Source organism: Balaenoptera borealis (genome assembly GCF_965194805.1).
Source record: "Balaenoptera borealis genome assembly, chromosome: 10".
NCBI classification, from domain to species: Eukaryota; Metazoa; Chordata; class Mammalia; order Artiodactyla; family Balaenopteridae; genus Balaenoptera; species Balaenoptera borealis.
In genome coordinates this window covers 11,838,101-11,858,668 of record NC_138874.1, presented here as the reverse complement: position 1 = coordinate 11,858,668, position 20,568 = coordinate 11,838,101, and the positions used below count along the sequence as shown (strand labels likewise).

The window sequence follows — 20,568 nt, the reverse complement described above, 5'->3', positions numbered from 1 at the left end:
GACTGTACTTTCCCCTCCCCTTGGGTAGATGTGACCATGCAACTTGCCCTAACAAAGATGTCTGAGTGCAAGAGGTATCTGCCATTTCCAGGTGGGAGCTTCAAGAGCTAGTCCATGCTTCTCACCCTCTCTCTCCATCCACCATGGTGACTGGCAATGGTCAGGGTAATGGTGTGAGGATGGTGGGGAGCAGAGCCCCTAGCTACCCAAACTGGGGGTTCTATCAGCCTAGACACCTACATGCCTGTGATGAGCAGGACCCCCTGCTAACCATGCTCCCCTTCCCCCACTAACCATGCTGGACACATAATATGAATAAAAAAAAAATAAACTTGGTAAAACCAATGAGATTCTGAGGCTATTTGTTATATCAGCACAAATCAGCATCTCCTGACTGATATATATGTGTTCAAATACTGAATGAAACAATTCAAATAGCCAAATGTTAGCACTAGGTTTAAAATCATCTGAAAAACTTAAATATTCTTCAAGGGGACAGGTCAAATAAATCACCCTTTACTCACAAAGTGGAATACCATGCTGACCTTAAAAATAATGAAGAAGATCTTTATGTAATGTTCTCTAAGAAAAAGTAGAAAAGGTAAAGTGGAAAAAACAAGGATATGTACAGATACATGGCTGCATACGTATACAACAAAATAGTCAACTGAAAGTGTTGACCAAAGAGCCAATGTGGGATAGATATTAGATTTCAGTGCAACTTCTGGGACAAACCACATCCAGAGACTTCTACATGGGTCATGACAATGAGCGAGACGACCCTAACATCCCTCACCAAAAGCGAGGACGTAATAGAGTCCAGAATGAGAGGACCTGTGAAGACTGTTGGAGGGGACCATGGTGTCCAGTGAGTCCTGTGTCTCTCTTCCCCAGAGTCAAGAGGAAGGCTTCAGTGGGGCCACTCAAAGACTTACTATGGGTCCCCGACAATTTGGGCAGGGAGTCTGATGTCTGATTCTTCCCAGAAGAGCTAAAAGACGAGAGACTGGCTGGCTAGCTGCTCGGATGGAGGGATGCAGGAGAAGTTGCTAGGTTGGGGTTGACCTGCTCTCCCAGTCTGTTTGGGGACAGAATACGTTAGTGTTTGCATGGACCGTGTGTGCAAACATCCCAGGAGTTCGCTTTAGAGGTCTAAAAGGGCGCTGGAGCAGAGGAAAGCTGGGGTGGGCCACCACATGCCAAGGAACTATGGAAGGAATAAGCAACCAGGAGGCAGCAGCCCTCCTCCAAGAAACTGTGGGTGGGAGAGCCCTGGAATGGAGAACAGGGTCTCTGCAGGACATGTGGAAGGACCTCGCCAGAAGCAGTCAGCTGGGAACATAAGCCATGTTTCAAGAGCCCGGAGCCAGCTTACCACCGTGGTGTCAACAAAGCACTTTCCTGTTCTTCAATGCCAAAGGCATCAGAACATTAGCCAGTGTGTGAGGGAGAAGAGTGAAAAAAGACCATGCCATCCTCATACCCCTTCCTGCTTGGATCACCATATGGAAAGAGATATTCTGAAATCCCAGTCAAGTCTGTGCTTTGCTCCTTAAAGCAACTAGAAGACTTTGTATTACCTGTGACCTGAAGTCCTGGGGCTTGCACGTTTTTATCTAAGAGTAGAGAAAGAACTCCTCTACAGAGCAAATTGAAAGGGACGGTGGGTGACAAAGAAGGCTGTTTTGGGACTAAACCTAGCAGCCCCACGTCACACTTCCACTCACACGTGTATAAAATGTCACTGGAAGAACACACAAGAGACTGTGTGTGGTGGTTGCCTCTTGAATGAGGTACTAGAGACAAGTGTGGGAGGAAAGTTAACTTTTCCTACATACTTCTTTGCACCTGTTCAGTTTCTGGATCTCTTCATGCCAATGTGCAGAAAATAGATGGTCCTGCTGTGAAATTACCTGTATTCAATGTGGTGTGGCCGAGGGGGTACCAGCTCCAACTGCTTGGCCTCTAATTCTGGTTAGGTCACGGCTAGCCATGGATCCTGAAGCTTGTTAACCAACCTCTACATGCCAGTTTCATCAACTGTAAAATGGGAATAATGACAGTGCCTCTCTGGGTTACTGTGAGAAAGATATGCTTTAGCTCATGCCAAGCTCTTTTAACAGTGCCAGTCTCTCTGTGCTCAGTGAGTGTTGGCTGTTATTATTACCTGTAATAATAATAATAATAATGATGATGTTAAAGGGGAAAATCCATCAGAAGAAAAGGAAAAAATCTGAATACCATTAAGAGCTAGTCCATTTTCTACTGTCATGGGACGTAGAAAAGAGATTTAGAGCAGACATAATGGGAATAAAGTTGGGTGGCTTGTAAAAGGAATCATCTGAGAGACCAAATGGTTAAAATCAGAAAACAATAATCACCTGATAAGTATCACCTTCCATATACAATAAATCACACCATCCAGCAATCCCACTCCTGGGAATATACCCAGAAAAAACTATAATTCAAAAAGATACACGCAAAAAAAAAAAAAAAAAAAAAAAGATACACGCACCCCTATGTTCATGGCAGCACTGTTCCCAACAGCCAAAACATGAAACAACTATATTTCAATTTTTTTTTTAAATTTAAGTAAATAAATAAATCACACCCAAGCCTACTAAATGAAGTATTAGACATTACAATTGGAAAAATAACAGTATATCTAAGGAGAGCAGCATCCAAATAAAACTAGTCACTAACTGGAAGAAATTAAGGGAAGTGCCAGTGAGGTCAGAGACATAAAATTTAACCACCAGAAAATCAGTCATGAACTTGCAATACTAGAACAGAAAGGAAAGGGGGAAAGAGTACTCTTTTTGGAGAGTGCTGCGGAGGCCGACATCCTAGAACAAGGCAGGTACCGGTTCTTTCGTCACAGACACAAAACACAACTGGCTGGCAGACGACCATGTGTCTAAATGGCAGAAGATGAGGAGAAGCAGAAAGAATTTTGCAGGAGGGTGGCAACGTCACTCAAGAAAGGCCATATTGAAAAGATTGAAGACGACTGCCCTAGGATGCCCTAGGGAGGGGGACATCCCTGGTAGAAGTGCTTGCACCAGGAAAGCAAAGTCCCCATAGAGCCAAGCCCTTCATACACACAGTCCAAACAACCATCTGGAGCAGCAAAATTTTTAAGACAACCGCATGGGATGGCATTCAGCCCGAGTCTCTTTGGAAGCCCAGGGCCCGGGGAAGAATGCCTTCAAGCATCCCTAAGCTGCAGCCCTTGCACTTCGAACCCACTCTGTTTCAGACAGGCGAGGGAAGGAGGAAGGACATTCAGACACTCAAGTGGATTATGGGAAAGTGGGGAGCATCATGCATCTCAGTGTGAGAATAAATAAGGTCCCCACAAGCAGAAGGACCAGACAACAAGCTTCTCGGAATCAAAGGAGACAAAGTATAGACCATGTGATTCAACAGCAGAAAAAGCCTTTCTTAGGAAGAAGTTGAATATGAGTGCTAGGATTGACCAGGGTGAGAGCTACGCTTTTGGGACCAGCAACGTACCAAGCAGTCCAACAAAGTAACAACAATCAAACGGACCAGCCAGGCCTGCTGTTTCAGGTTGTGCAGGTTGCACCCTGCACAAAGGCCTCCAGCTGACAGGGTCAAATGCTGGCTGAACTCCAGTCCCCAGGTCCTGAGCCAGGAAAAGGTGTCTTTTTGGACAGACCACCTTTCCATAATTCACAGAAACTCATCTTCTATGTTAGAAGTAGGAGTGAAAAAAGGGGTGGCCAAAGACATACAAGACCTAAAGAAAAATAGTTATGTACCCAAATGGTGAGTGGCCACAGAGCGTGATAAAGAGTCACCAACTAGGTGTGACAATGACAGCTAGTGCGTGCAGAGCACCCACTGTACATCTGGCGCTACGTGGCCCCGTGACAGGTAATCCCATTTTATTATAATTAGAGCAATTAGAAATGATGTGGTTCTTATCAAAAAAGTCTCCAAGGCTAAATTAAAAAGCAGAACTGGAAACACAGCAAGTCTGGCTAACAGACAAGAAAATCAGAGGAAACATAAAGCTACAGCCATAAAATAAAGGACAGGTTTTCTGTGTGAAAATCATATATAACGTTGCCCGGCATGGGGTCTTGAAGAATGTGAAGGCTCCACCCCATTTTTTCCACTACTCAGGTTGACCTTACTACCACCAGTATGATCAGAACTTCCCTTGATGAGGGGTCACTGTTTCAGGGAGTTCGGATGCCCTCGTGAACAGCAGGTCAGCGGCGCAGTGCTCTGACAAGGCCACAGACTTGGAGACAACAGGACCTCAGCTAAAATTCTGAATATCACTACTCTTACTTAGATGGTCTTGAGTAAGTAACCCGCTCCCTCTGGATCTCAGTTGCTTAAATCTATAAAGCGAAACTCGCTATCCCCATTTTGCAGATGAGAAAACTGAGGCCCGGAGAAGTGAAGAGACTTGCACAAGATCACACAATTGATAGGTAGTAGAGCAGGGACGTCTTTTGACACTAGCCTGGTGCTGTCAGAACTTCTTAAGGGTGAGAATCATGCCCAGGATGCTCCTGTCCTAAAGCTCTACATGAATCTCTGTTGGTTATCTCAAAATAATAAGTACAAGACCATGTGTAATAAATGAAAGGTTAAACATCTCTAATGACAAACGCATCTTTCAGTTGGTCCAAATTAAAAGTAGGCTGATATGGGACTTCCCTGGTGGCACAGTGGTTAAGACTCTGTGCTCCCAATGCAGGGGGCCCAGGTTCGATCTCTGGTCCGGGAACTAGATCCCACATGCATGCTGTAACTAAGAGTTCACATGCCGCAACTAAGAAGCCAGTGAGCCGCAACTAAGAAGCCCGCCTGCCACAACTAAGCAGCCCACCTGCCGCAACTAAGACCCAGCGCAACCAAGTAAATAAATAAACTTTTTTTTTTTAAAAGTAGGCTGATAATAAAACAAAGTAAAACTCTTTCCAAATTATCTAAATAGACCTAACGTTTTTAGGTACATACTTTTGAGCATTTCTTGAAAATATATAGCTTATAAATGCTAATAAATAACCTATTTTCCAACCAGACCTAAGTAAATGCTGGGGCTTAGAGATCAGTTTGCCTCAATAATTAATAATAAAATTTTAATTTACATATTCAAGGTCCCCATTAAATAAAAGTGTGGATTCTCCCTGCAGTGGAACTGTCTTGATTAAACATGTTTAATCAAATTGTGCAAAACCCAGAAAAGTTCAGGGCCCCTTAAATAACAGAAGTTCAGCAAGCAGCCAGGGATTTTTTTGGACCAAGTTCTCAAAAGCGGAACAAACTGAGAAAGATGTTAAAAATCACAGGCAGCACTGAAGTGCAGAAAAATATATTTAGGCATCAAAACCCAGAGAACAGAACGCTGCATTGGGGAAGAAGGGTCTTTTATTTCTAAGGTTATTTTCAGAGACTGGAGCAAGAAAAGGACTACCTGCATTTTTTTCAATAAGATAGGCTATATATTAAAAAGTAGCCATGTAATAAATGCACTCACATAAAATGACTCTGTAATCGTTAAAGGCACACTGGTATAAAAACATAGAAATTTTAGTATAACTGGTTTGATATAAGAATTAAAGTATTTAAGGTATCAGTTTTTTGCTTTCTAAACTCTTGAGATTTAGCCAAAAATTATTTTGAAATATCATTAAAGAGGAGCTTAACTAAGGACAATTTCCTATTTACAAATATAAAGTAGAAATCAAGCTACTCAATGAAGCATAATTAGGTAGAAATTAAGGGTTCCAAGCATTGCATACATCAAATCTTAAAAGGAGTTATGTAAAAATGAGCCCGTACTCATAAAAAAACATCTGCAGGGATATACATTAAATGTTACTCTGGTTGTTGCTGAGGAGTGGGATTAGATCATTATCAGGAAATACTAAAAATATGTTGTGAGGTAGACAACCTAATGCTGGTTGGAAGAGAAAGAGAGGCAGGTTGATTTTATTTCTACCAGTTTATTATGTGTGAGATCATTGTGAGACAAATGCAGGGCACTTTGCTAGGTACAACAAGGAAAACCAAGATGAATCAACAAAATCAAAAACCACATCCTGAAAAAATCAAAAAGCTCACAACCGAGGAGTAGAGGTAAATACATGTTCCAACAACGAAGTACAGAATTCAAAATGTGCCATAGTACTGACATGAAATACAGAATGGTATTAGGGCAAGAGAGAAGAGAAATTAATTCTAGGTAAGTGGGATCAGGGAAGCCTAGACAGAGATGGCCTTTCCAGTGGGCTTTCGATTTTGGCAAGTGAACGATGGGGAAAAAATAAAGTCAGTACTGAGAAGTACTTTCATTCATTCATTCAATCAACTGTTCATTAATTCATTCAGTTCTCTATTCATTAATTCATTCAATCCTCCTATGCACCCTATAAGGCAGGTACTCTTAGTCCTGCTTTACACACCAGAAAGCTCAAGCTTGCTTGAGCTCACACAACCAGTAAGCAGAAGAACCAGGACTGAACCCAAGCTTGTGTTCCTCTTCTCTCTGCTGCGCTGCCCCTCTAGACAAAGAGAAAACATTGGGCCCTATAGGCTAAGGAAACAGGAGGGACAAGGTCACAGAAGAAGAGGAAACTTACATTTATTAAAAAGAAACCATTTATTAAAGGGTCTCCATGGATTAGCCACTGTGTGAAGTGCTTTTTACATGAAATTTACTTATTTTTCCCATGAAATGGTCATTATCCCATCTATTTTAAGGATGACAAAACTAAGATTTAGATAGGTCAACTATCAGGTCAAACAGCTAATAAGTAGCAAAACGGAAATTTACACCAGGTCTGAGTCCAATCCCAGGTCAAGCCAGAAAGATGGATAGCTTTATGTGCTTATTTAATCCCCAAAACAACACTTCACATCTGGTACTAGTGTTTTTCTCATTTCACAGGTAAGAAAATTTTAAAAATCAGATAAGGTAAAAGTAACTTGCCCAAGGTCAGAGAACTGGTAAGAGGTGAACCCAAAATTTAATGTAGGCAGCCTGACTTCAGAGCCAGAATTCTGATCCTGTGTCTAAACTACCAGAAAAACAATAAATGGGAGCCAAATCACAGACAACCTCTAATGTCAAACTGGGATTCTGTCAGCCATGCAAACTCACTGAAGATTTTTGCTGTGGAGAACATGATCAAATTATGTTTTAGGAATAAAGACCTTCAACAGACATATCAAAATTAGATTCTTAACATTTAATATGACACGGAGTACCCTGCTTGTAGAGCTTTTCAAATAAGGTTAAACATTGTTTCAATAAGGTTTGTTTACCTAAGAAGGTCATCTGTGTAGTTACTCAGCAAGCACTCAACTGTGTAACCTCACTAAAGGGTCAAATAAATTACATTAGATTGATCCATCATTACATTTTTCTACAGATTTCTTTACACAGTGATCTGGAAATCGCCAGTTGAGCAACTGATCATTGAACCTGCCTTCCCAAAGCAAAACAAGAAAGGAGGAAAGGGGGTAAAAGATCAACAACGGAAACAGGTTTGCTTTTAACATTTCATTTTGCCTTTTGGCTATCATGCACAGCGGCCTCTACCAAACATTATCACAAGGTACCCAGCCGAGGGGCCTGGGACTGTGCACGTACAAAACAGGTTCAACCATCCACAGCGACACGCAGAGCCTGACTCATCGGCACAGCTGGCATCAATTCGTAATGAGTCCCAGAGCCCCCAAAGTCCTTCCTACTTCTTTTTCCTGCCGGAGAGCCCCTTCTCCTTTCCCGTTACTTTCTCTGTCCCAAATTCTCGAAGACCCTCCCCATCCCACCTCTTAGGGAATCACTGCCCATCCTTTCCATCCCGAGGCAGACTCGGAGGTTTCCCCAGGGCTTGAACGCCGCCACTCACCAGGTGCAGGGCCAGGGGCAGCAGCAGCAGGAACAGCCACAGGTAGAGGTGGCAGCTGTTAGTGAACTTGCTCTGATCCGGGTCGTGGTACCAGCCGCCGGTGAGCGCGGCCCACACGCCCTGCCGAAGCAGCTGCAGCACCCGGGACCCCATGCCTGCGCCCCGGGGCCGGCGCGCGCCGCGCGGCCCGCTGCCAGCCGTCCGCCGCCCGGACGCCCTCAGCTTTAACACTCGGGCCCTCGCGCGGCGTCACCGACGACGACGACGCCGCCTCCGCTGCCGCCGCCGCCCCCTCCAGCTCCTTCCGCCCCACCACCGAAGCTCCAACTGCCCTTCTGCCCGCACCCGCGGACCGCGGCGCCGGCGCCGGCTGCTGCCGCCGGGCAGGTAGACGCCATGTCCGCGGGAGGAAGGATTTTCCCATGGTGCTCAGAGGCGGCTGCTGGGCGGATGCTCCAGAGGCCCCGCCCAGCGCCCGCCTACACTCACTCCACCGGCCTTCCTTGGTGGAGGGCGGCGAGGGGGGCGCGAGGGCGAGAAGAATTTCTGAGTCCCTCCAGCCTCTTCTTTTACCTCTGACAGCTCCCCCCGACCTTTTCACCTCATCTTCCTATTAGGGACCGTGGAAAGCTTAAAAATCAAAGATGTTCTCAGGCAGAAGAGACAAACCAGGACATGGTCCTTTTCCTTTGCCTTTTTTTGCAGCCTGCACCAAAATAGTTATGTAACTCCAGCTCCTGTCACACATCACTCAGTGTAATTTCTTGCCCTGAGCACTGCCTGCACAGTTTTATTCTCCTTAACTGACTGCTGACCCCAGACGTTCTACTGGCTAAGCTCTACCTGCGCCCTTGACCCTGATCTCTTTTCCTCCCTGACCTTTTCTCCTCTGCCCTGCTGTTGTCCAGCCTGGCAGATAACGAAAATAACCACCTTTCGGGAATAATTTCAGGAGCCTCAGTTAGGCTACCTGCCTTTGTATATGTTTCCTAGAACATAATCCCAGGCATCAATCGGGTATACTGTTTAGATAGGAAGACCCACTAGAGGGTATCATTGAACTAATAATTTTTAAACTTTTATAGTAGAGAAATTTCAGATTCTCTTCTGAAAGCAGGTTTTCGACAGGGAAGAAATAAAGAGGAACTTGCTGTCTTAGAATGAGGAAAGGAAGCTCTCATTATTAGTAACTGATAACCTAAAGTAAATGAGCTTCATGTTGTTGCAGACAGCAGGCTTTGGGACGCGTGGAGATAAAAGGGAACACGTCTTCCTTAGGTATGAGCAGCGAAAGCCTCGTGTGAGTTAGGGCCTCTGGGGAAGAACGAGTATTAGAAAGATGCCATGATCCCCAAACATGCCTTTTCTGCATCATGCTTACCTCACCTGATATGTGCACCTGTATATGCCCCGGCCATGCTCTGGTCTGCAGCAGCTTTTGCTCTTGGCCGCCTTAGGCAGGCCCAGTAAAGGCATAAGCCTCCTTATGCGGAAATGAAACCAGGGGAGGGCCATCCTGAGGAGCAGGTCGGGGACGTGGAAGTCCAATGTCACACTGGTGTGTAAGTCTTCAGCTTTAACCACTCTTTAATCTACTCAGCATTCATCTGCAGGAATGACTAACCAACATATAATAACACTGCTTTCTGTACTGAGTCATTTTCTCAAAGGTACAGAGGATGATTCTTTTAATATGGGCTCATCGCTTGAAACCTACCAGGCACTCTATACATGTTTAATGAATCAATCAATCAATCAATCAATCAACTCCACAGAAAAGACCCACAGTAAAGGATTACTCTCATGTGCTTGAGTCCAGAAGACATAGGTCTATTCTTGCACTGAAGGAGTGCCTTTATTCATTCGTGCCTGATTCATCAGGATATTTATTGAGCACCTTCTGTGTGCCAGGCATTTTGTTGAAGGAGAGAAAGCGAATATAAAAAATATAGTTACTACCATGAAGGAGTTCACAGACTACAAGGGGAGACAGGCAAATCAACAAAGACTTGCAATTAAATGTGCTGTATGCTACAATGGAATTGAATATATGTCTCCTCTTGGAGATGCCCATATGGAAGGCATATTGCTGGAAGGTATGTCCTGCCCACCATCCCTATGCTAGGAGCCACTTCAAGGATGCAGCCTTGAGAGAGTAATGTGTGGTTGGACCATATGGACTGTATACCTGACTGAACCCCGTTAAGGCCTCTATATAAACTCTTTAAGTTTCTGGCGGGCAGGCATGGAGATCTACCTGTCTTGTGGCCACCCAAGACAAGCCCCGTATGTAAGTTCTCTTGCTTCTTAAACCTGCCACCTACCAATCAGGAGTGGCTGCCTCTTTCTTCATCTCTTTCTTGGCTTCTTTTGGATGGATTATGTTTTATTATTGAAACTTTTTATATTACCTTGAAAGTCATAAACCTGTAAACCTTTTTTTTAAAGAGGTCAGAAATATAAAGTAAGGTATTTCTCTTTTTTTTAATTTATTTATTTATTTATTTTTGGCTGCATTGGGTCTTTGTTGCTGCGCGCGGGCTTTCTCTGGTTGCGATGAGCGGGGGCTTCTCTTCATTGCGGTGCGTGGGCTTCTCATTGCGGTGGCTTCTCCTGTTGTGGAGCATGGGCTCTAAGCGCACGGGCTTCAGTAGTTGCGGCGTGTGGGCTCAGTAGTTGTGGCTCACAGGCTCTAGAGTGCAGGCTCAGTAGTTGTGGTGCACGGGCTTAGTTGCTCCACGGTATGTGGGATCTTCCCAGACCAGGGCTCAAACCTGTGTCTCCTGCATTGGCAGGCAGATTCTTAACCACTGTGCCACCAGGGAAGTCCTAAAGTAAGGTATTTCTAACGGAGGTAGAATTATACAGTAGAGAGGATAACGTCAGGACATGGAGGACACACATGGAGAAGGAGCACAGAGAAGTGCAGGCATAGGGTAGGTTCTTTGTGTAGGAGTTGGAGCTTAGCAGCTGTTGAGCAGAGATTATTTATAAGGATGCAGGGATTTCATAGAGCATCCATAAAGAATTTGGAGAGAGCAGAGAAAAGACAGGCTAATCCTCAGTCAGTAGGCATGAAGAAGTATGGAAATAAAGACAACAAGACTGCATTTAGGAAAAATTCCTAATGAATAGAATACTAACCCTTCACTCCAAAATCATTTGAGATTTTCCCAAATATGCCTCATTCTGCCTAAGAGTAAAAACATAATGTAAAACACATTTTTGTTCTTTTTACTGCATATTATAACTCAGTCAAGTTTGAAGTAGAAAACACCCGTTATTATTATTGTTGTTGTTGTTGAAAAAAAGTGAAGAAAAAAGCAGAGTGGCCTTTACTCACTTGTAGCACTAGGTGGCACCAGAGCGCTGCATCAGATGCAGTAAAATACAGCCCGTTGCTGACATAGCAAAGCAAGAAAAGACTTTAAACAAGGGTGAATTCAATACTCTGGAAAGCTTGCCTCCAAAATGACACTTCTTCTTTCACCTGATTAGTTTGTTCATGTCTTCTGAAGGCCACTGTGGCCTTTATTTATGTAAAACAATTTTTTAACCTTATATACAAATTAGTGTCCCTGAAGAACAGAATAGAAATAGGACCCAAAGCGTATTCTAAAATCTAATTTTAAAACTTTTCAGAAATAAAAGAGGACTTTACCTAAACATTGAAAGGGTGCCTCATGCCCCTACCCCCAAAATGACAAAAAAAAAAAAAATTAACATTAAGATAGATCCTAGGGCAACTGACATCTCCATTCAGAGCAGGACCTTGGTGAACTCACTCTCCCACAAAAGCAATGAAAATACAGGCAGAGCAACTAAGAACAATCATTTCAGAACCCTAAAAATTAACCAAAGCCATAGATTGAACTGCAAATCATCCATCCAAGAGGAAGTAAGGAACTTAGGTAAGACAGTAGAGTCTGTGACATTTTACCAGGGGCTCTTCTCACCCCTCCTCCATCCCAAGCTCAGTGACCCACCCTACAGAACCCTATGGAAAGATAAAAGGGCGTCTTTAGGCTGAAATTAAACAACACTAGACAATAACTCCAATCCACACAAAGCAATAACGAGCACCCATAAAGGTAACTATGCAAGTACATATAAAAAAAGTACAAATATATTTTTGTTTATAATCCCTCTATTCTTATATCTGCTTGTAAACACAGCTGCATAAAGCAAGAATTCCTGTCCAGTTATTCTTTTAATAAGCAAGATATACATTTTTATTCTGTGAAGTGACTAAATTTTGGGAGTTTACTTGTTACTGCAGCACAACCTACCCTAACACAGAAATTATTACCTTGAAATAGTGTACAAATGTAATAAAACCTAAAATAGTCAGCATTGGCTTAGCAGCTGTTGAGCAAGGAAACATCTTGCAGGCTGGAAAGATGGAGACCCAAGTTATGCAGCATTAAATTATTTGGTAAAAGTGTTCTCTTCAGGGACTCAGATGACCTACCAACAGCTACTGAGCCCATGACTCTGGAGAAGAAAATTGGGAAAGAATAAAAGAAAGAATGCGTGTGCAATATTGACTGTTTCTGGTTCCATTTAGCAAAAAATAATTGAATGATTTCAAAGCAGAACACCAGGGCCCTGAATGGCCTCAGCACGGTGTAGCTGATTCACCAGCCTAAATGCCTGCTTCTTACTTGGAAATAAATTACAATAGAAATAAATTAATTTCTATTGTGTTGTTACCAAAATGGGGGATCCATTTGCTACTGCAGCTTAGCCTACCCTAATTAACACAAGAAACAATGAAAATAAATTAAGCATTGAACTCAAGGAAAAGAATAACAACAACAAACCCAAGGAAAGCAGATGGAAAATAGTAATGAATATAAATGCAGAGATTAATCATTAGAAAAAAGAAAAACAATAGAACTAATAAATAAATACAAAAACACAAAAGTTTTGTTAGGGGGAGGGCAATAAAATAGATAAATCAGTAGCTCATCTGAACAGAAGCAAAGGTAGAAAGCATAAATAGGCAAAAAGATAAAAAGGATAAAACAATAGAAAAGAAAGAAATTAAAATAATCATAAGAGAATACTTTGCTACAGAGTATGTAAATAAATGTGGGAACCTAGGTGAAATGGGTAATTATCTAGGAAAATTTAAATTACCAAATCTCACCCCAGAAGAGAGAAAATCTAAAGCAAACAATGAGCTTACAGAAGAAATAGAGAATATTATAAAAATGGTATACATTCAAGAAGCACTAGACCCAAACTCTTGCAAAGCAGATTTGTACATAAACTTCTATGAGACAGGTAATTCCAGTGTAATTTAAACTGTTTCAGAACACTGAAAAAGAAGAAAGACATTTCCAAATCCTTTACATGAAGGTAACATAACATACATTCCAAAAATAAAATAAAATGCCATAACTATACCCAATCACGAGTATGAATATTCATGCAAAAATCCAAATTAAATATTAGCAAAGTGAATGCAGCAACACATAAAAACCAAAGGGAGATTCATTCCAGGAATACAAAGATGATTCATCACCTAAAGGGTACCCATTAAAGGAGGTAAATTTAGGATGTCCATTATCAAAATCATTATTTCATGTGGTCTGGGAACACTGGTCAAAGTATTAGAGAAGATATCCACATGACGAAAACCTTAAAGAGCTATCAAAGGACACAAGCAAACAAAAATACTAAACAAATGGAAGGGCGTAGAAAGTTGTGAGCCTGGAAGATTCAATGTTACAAAGTCTTGGTGAATTAGTTTGCAACCCCTAACATAATCCCAATTTAGGAAACCCAAAGGAACAAACTAAAAATACACCCCACAACAGGGATGAATCTTAACGAATAAAAGCTTACTGAGCACCATGAGCTCAGAAGAGTACACACAATCTGATTCCATTTCTGTAAAATTTGAAGAGAGGGAAACCTAATTTATGATGTTGAGACAGTGATGGAAGGAAGAGCAAGGAGTTCCTGGGTTTCTACTGGTGCTCTGTTTCCTGATCTGGGTGCTGCTTACACATACGATGTTAGTTTGTGTCCCGTATAGATAAATAAGAAGAATTGCCAGGAAAATTCTGGAAACGAATATTAGTGAGGAGGATTAGTCCTAGCCGATACTATAATATTGTGGTCCTAGGGCACAAGTAGACAGAAATGTCAGTGAGCTAGAAGGATGGAGGGGGGTCGGGTTGGGGGGAACACTAAACGAAAACTTATGGAAAATCATTTTCAAGAACTAAGGAAGTCTTTTCTACTATGACCTGGAATCCATAAAGGAAAAGATTCAACTACATAGAAGTGAAAAGAAAAAGAAGAGAAAACATCTTCATTAAAGAAAAAAAAGTCACAGATAAACCATAATGGAAAAGAATATAAAAAAATTGTATGTATAACTGAATCACTTTTCCGTACAAGAGAAATTAACACGGCATTGTAAATCAACTATACTTCAATTAAATAAATAAATAAAAATAAAGTGTTCAACAACAGCCAAAAAAAAATCACACAAGGAGAAAAAATCTAGACACACCAGTAAAAATATGTGCACCTCATATTTAAGTCATATAGATAAGTCATTTAATACACACAGACCTCCTAAAAATCAACAAGAAGTAAGACAAGACCAACCAAAAATGGACAAAGGGAAAGAACAGATAGTTCACAGAAAGGTTAATTCAAATGACTCAAATGTCTGAAAAGATGTCAGTCTCAGTCACAGTAAGAAAATATTTTTTAAAATATGGCTGCAAAAATAATTAGAACACACACACATAGAAGATTTTCTAGCTTCTTTCTAGATGGATTCTAAACATGGAAAATATTAAAAGATGGAGACAACTAGTCAAGGGAATAATAAACTGCTAAAAGAATATTAGTTTCACTTGAAAAAGCAGACTTAGAATCCATCAAAGTAGGAAAAATAAGGTTTCCAGTACCAAACTTAATATTAAGGAAAATCAATATCCAGTATAAGTGGAAGCTGGGGCTCAGATTCTACCTGTTGAATATACCATAATTTGTTAATATTTTTTTAAGATGTTAAATTTCTAATCTTTGAGAGGTTGCATTTGTTTTTTTTTTTAATGGTATTCTTACAGTTATTATAGAAAACCAGTTTGCCCAAGAGCATTATTAGATAAGAAAATCCTCCCTGAAATAGATACTCCCTAGAGGATTTCCCTCACTGAAGCCTCAACTCTATCAAGTGACTTGAGAAAAGATTAGGAAGACTTCAAATAATCCTGTACGTAGCAACCACAAAACAATACTTGACATTTACAGGACACATTTCAGTTTTCAAAGTACTTCACATTCATCAGCTCCTTCAGGATAATAAAACCAACCTAGAAGGTAACAGTAACACCCAGAAAATCAGGAAGTTCACATGATGACGCAGATGCTGTGGCTTTGGGCCCTGGAAATTCTTACAGAGATTAAAACTAACACTGAGGCAGGAGAAATGGTGGCAGCAGGAATGGATGGAAGCAGGGTACTTATAACTGGTACGTTCCACCTTTGTGTTTAAAGGAAGAAAAGGTCAGCTGGGTTGATTTAAGAGTCCTGAAGAAATTTCAGCAGAGATTTAAAAAGACTTAGAGAAAGAGATTACTTCATGAAAGAACCTTGAACCATGTAGATCAGTGCTGAATTAGCATATGCTGAAAGCAGTAATAGAAAAAAAATTCTTGGATTTATTTCGTGTTTTTCTTCTAAGAATTTCAAAAGAGCTGTTTAATTTTGTTACCATTAATTCTCATGGTACTCATCATATTCTTAAGTGACTATGTTGATATTTCTCTAATTTTATATGTAGATTAAAAAATTGGGCTGTTGAAACCAAAGCCCAAGGTCTCTAAGAAGGTCAGTGGTGTAAATTTGTTGTGTGTCTCAGTCTATTTTAGGAAGGTTAGACCCCCAAGATAGATCTGAGGTGCAGGAAACCATCATTTCCATAGAATGAATACCATAAAAGAGCACAACAGAGTAAATTTGTTCAGAGTAGAAAAGTCAGCTCACAAAAACAGACCCATGAGTCTGTGAGCCATGAGTCCAAGAATTAGACATTCTGATCAAGAACATGAACTTACTGTATGTTTTGTAATGTAACTAGCAAGCTGATGGCACTTAATAAAAACGAAACATAGCAAGTATAAACCCATTAGCCTATGGTTTATTCACTACAATCTTAGGAGGATAAGTTGCTCTTTTTTTTTTTTTTTTAATCATCTTTGTCCTCTGTGTCCTCTGTTTAATATTTCTAGCAGTTTATGAAGAATTAGTCATTATATTTGAAGAGTCTAGTAAATTACAAATAAAAGAAAACTAATTCTAGTAGGACAGAATGTACAAAAATGGCAACTCAGAGGGGAATGACGACCTTCCTATCTAAGGTCCAAGGTCATGAGCTTTGTAGCTTTCCTTTAGAAGGGATATCGTAAAGAGTTTTAAAAAAGACCTTGGCTTTCTGAAACCACTCAGGTTTTTACATTGTTGTATTATTCAATGAAGTAGTTCATTGTGCATCTGAGTAGCCCTGACTGGAATCTGTAACTTTAAGCGTGGACAGGCAAGGGGCCAGTCCTGTCCAGTGATTAAAGTTACAGAAATTCTAAAAATCATGATGACTCTGTCCAAAGCTGAAAGCCAGGTGCAACTTTGGGAATAAACAGCAACCTGACACACAGACCGAATTCAAAGCTTCAGCACTTAGAGAACATGCCAGTAAGTGTTAACTTATTATAATTGATGAATCATCATCATCGCCATTGTCGTCATTGTTATTATTACTCATTTAACCCCACATCTTTAAACTCATGAAAAGGAAGCCAGAGAACCGGATTATAGCACAGGGAACCATATGCAATAGCCTGTGATAAACCATAACGAAAAAGAATATATATATGTATAACTGAATCACTTTGCTGTACAGCAGAAATTAACACAACATTGTAAATCAACTGTACTTCAATAAAAAATAAAGTAGTCTAAGTAAAGAACAAAACAACAACAAAAAGTACTCCATGCTGTGTTTTGCTCACCACACTCACTTATACCTCCCCAGCTACAACATTGAGGTAATGAGCTGGGCCTTCCCCTGACAACGGGAAAGTCAAAGTACATTGTGAACTCTTTTGTGGTATTTGCTCACTTAACCTTTCTCCAGATAATTGCCTGTCCAATCCTTTCTGTCCTTCAAGTCTTTGCTCAAATCTCTTCTTCTCAAGGAGGCCATCCTCTCTACCCTGTTGACCACCACAAAATGCCCCAGTTCATTCCACCTTCCCCCCCATTCCTGATGCATCTTTTCTTGCTTTCCTTTTTATTTTTACACAGTATTTATCAAATTCTAATATGCAATGTAATTTGCATATTTATTCTATTTCCCACCTACTGCCTTTAAAATATAAGTTCCATGATAAAAGAGAACTTTCTTTGTTTTGTTCACCTTAATATCCCAAGTACCTAGATTACTGCCTGACACTCAAAAAAAACAATAAAAGATGTTGAAAGATGCACCGTTTTTCTGTATACTCTGTTCTATCACTATTGCAAACTATATTATTACTTGGCTTTATTGTGGCATGGTCCATGATGGATGAATATCAAGAATACTGGTTAATAAATAAAGTTAGTAAATAAATAATAATAAAAATTACTTGCAAATATGTATAATTACTTGCAAATATGTATAATTTGGTTAACATAAAAAGCATTATGTTTTGTGATGTCATATGCCCAAGACCCTTGGAAATTACCATCCCAACTTTTAATTCTGAACACCCTGTGAAAATTTTAGAATTTTTCTTGGCAGGTGAAATTGATCTTGTATGGGAAAATATACCAAATGGAAGCCAAAAAAAAAAAAGGATAAATATGCTTTCTGTTGAATTTTCTATTCTAATGGCTCCTCTATGAATAGTAATGAAGATTAAAATAATACAAGCTAACATTTATTAGCACTAATTAAGTGCTATGCTTTAATATACTAGCTCAATGAATCTTCAGAACAACACCACGGGGCAGATACTGTTGTTCTACCATTTTGCAGAGACAGTGGAAAAACATTTAGAGTCATGTAATAAGTAATGACAAAGTCAAGATTGGAACCCAGGACTGTCTGCAGACTCTTGCTGTTATACCAAATTATACCACATTGGTGAAACACCACACACACACACACACACACACACACCATTTCCCAAATTTAATCCAAGGTAAATAATTCATGATAGCTGGCATTTCCAAAGTTCCAGGGCATCAATCCAAATGCTTTTTGTCTTAAATAGTTTGAGCAATTCCATTGAACTGCTAATGCTCCTAATATACTGTTTTACACCTAGAAGTATGAAGGTCTGATAAAAGTAACTAAAAATTCTAAGAACCATTTTTTTATCCGGAAGATTGTTCCATGTCTTAAAGAATTTACACATAGTTCTTGAGGGAATATTTTTCCTCACCCCTCCAGGGTTTCTCATCTCTCCTCATGTCCAGACACCCATTTTTTAAGTCCTTTCTAATCCGGCTTCCTTTCTAGCTTTTCTCCAGAAAATATTCTTTCCTGTCGTTGAGTCATGACAATGGCCTGTGAACACCAAAATCCTTGTCCTTTCTTCCTTATGTTTTCTTCTTCATCCTCTTATGATCCTGTCTTTACCATCCACTTGTTTACCCCACCAACCCTGAAAGTTCTCTCTCCTCTGTTACACCATCTCACCGTGAGGGTGACCATCCTGGGATTTTAGCCCTGAGTGGCCTGTGTCGGGAACCTGGGACAGTTGGTCATTTTGTATGTCACCCTCTTTCTCACAGATCTCCACTGCCTTTCAACTCCCCTACTGCTCCACACAGCCCAAGCAGTATGTCCCTCTCGTATTGCTATTTCCTCCTATTTGTTAATCTTGACTCTATAAGATCCTGGACGGCAAGGGCAGCTCTAGATTAACTTTCCCCATCTCCACTTTCTTACTCTTTATTTTTTTCACTATAAATTGTCTCCCTGCGCACAACTAAAGCTGATTTTTTTTTAAAACTTTATTTTTATTTATTTATTTTTGGCTGCATTGGGTCTTCATTGCTGCGCACGGGCTTTCTCTAGTTGCGGCAAGCGGGGGCTACTCTTCGTTGCGGTGCGTGGGCTTCTCATTGCGGTGGCGTCTCTTGTTGCTGAGCATGGGCTCTAGGCGCTCAGGCTTCAGTAGTTGTGGCTCGTGGGCTCAGTAGTTGTGGCGCATGGGCTTAGTTGCTCTGAGACATGTGGGAATCTTCCCTGACCAGGGCTTGAACCTATGTCCCCTGCATTGGCAGGCAGATTCTTAACCACTGCATCACCAGGGAAGTCCCCACAACTTTTTTCTTTTAAGAGAGCAAATCCATATGGCCATTCCCTCTGTTTTCACTAACACCAACCTGTTACCCTCTTTGTCTGATTCTTTAAAGTCTTCCCCCTTGGTTCTTATTTTTATCAACTTCTATTTAAATATATTTGTCAGTCGGTTCTGTCTTCACACTCTGTTCTTCTTTTGTTACTGTCTTCCTGGCGGAATGAGCAGGACCAGAGAGAGTGGGCGTGGCTACAGCACTCACCTCTGAGTAGCACAGGACACCTATGCTATTTCCCCAGCTATAAGATTCAGAGGGTTAAAAAAAACAGATGTGAAAGTAACAAATGATGAATTTTAGGAATAATCAAGCACAGACAGACTCCCTGCCAGGACAGTTTCCTGCTCAGAGGTCCCAAATGGGGAAAAGGTCCCAGGGGATCGCACTGCTGGAGGTTCAGGTGGGGTCCACAGGATGAGTCTCTGAATCGTGGTGTGGAGAGTCATAACCACTTGGTACCCCTCTTTGTATCAGGTGTGAGTCAAGCAAGGGGTCAAGTTTAGCTAATTTAGAAGGCCCTGAGGATGGATCCCTCTGGAGCTTGAGAGGCTTGAGGTCCTGGAAGGCAGCAGAGAGTCCTTGAAGGGCAGGAAGAGTCTGCCAGGATGGATGTCTGCCAGCTGTGGACAGGGCTTCTAACGCAGAAGCACACACTGGGTCCCCCTGCTCTCTATGTGGCCCGAATAGTTCATGTCAAGTGTTCGACATTGGCTTAGAGAATTACTTCCAAAACTCTGTTCCCACCATAAATGCTCTCCTTTCTGATCTCCTGATTCTCTGACATTCCTACTCTATAGCTAGTTGTCCCCCAATCATCCCAAATACAACATGACCAAAAAAAAGCCTTCTCCCTAAACTATTCCCTAGGTCATTTAACATCATTACCATCCACCTAATTGCTTAAGCTAGAAACCTCGGTGGGGTTATCTTGAACATTTCCCACAAACCCTTACCCACAATTCTAGAACCCAAAAAGCTCTGAAAACCAAAACTCATGTGGTAACAAAACTTGCACCCTGGGGCTATCTGTGGCCAACCATACATATAAATACTAGAAAAACAAAATAATTAGAAACTAGGTTTGCTAAATGGGCTGATCAGAGGAACTGCTTGCTCTCTTCATTGAAAAGGGTATTAATAATAAGAGCTAATATTTTTTTCTCAGTGTAATTATCCATTCCCAGCCTCATTCCCCAGATGATTTGAGGAGGGCTTAAAAAGTTAAATGCACAGCATCTGCACCAAAGATACCCTGATAAATAACGCCTAGTTTACTGCCTTAATGGCC

At 41.1% G+C, this 20,568-nt stretch overlaps 1 protein-coding gene across 5 annotated transcripts in view; it reads right to left on the bottom strand.

The window, feature by feature from the left end:
• The window catches only part of PCNX2 (pecanex 2), a 281,650-nt gene extending 273,235 nt beyond the window's left edge, over window positions 1-8,415 (bottom strand). Inside the window, exon 1 of one of the 5 annotated variants that reach the window (XM_082407553.1) lies at window positions 7,902-8,415. In XM_082407553.1, the coding sequence (XP_082263679.1) occupies window positions 7,902-8,054 (153 nt within the window). In that variant the 5' untranslated portion in view covers window positions 8,055-8,415. The remainder of the gene's footprint in view (window positions 1-7,901) is intronic. The other 4 variants (XM_082407550.1, XM_082407549.1, XM_082407552.1 and 1 more) reach the window with 4 other exon arrangements.
• Window positions 8,416-20,568: the final 12,153 nt, after the last annotated feature.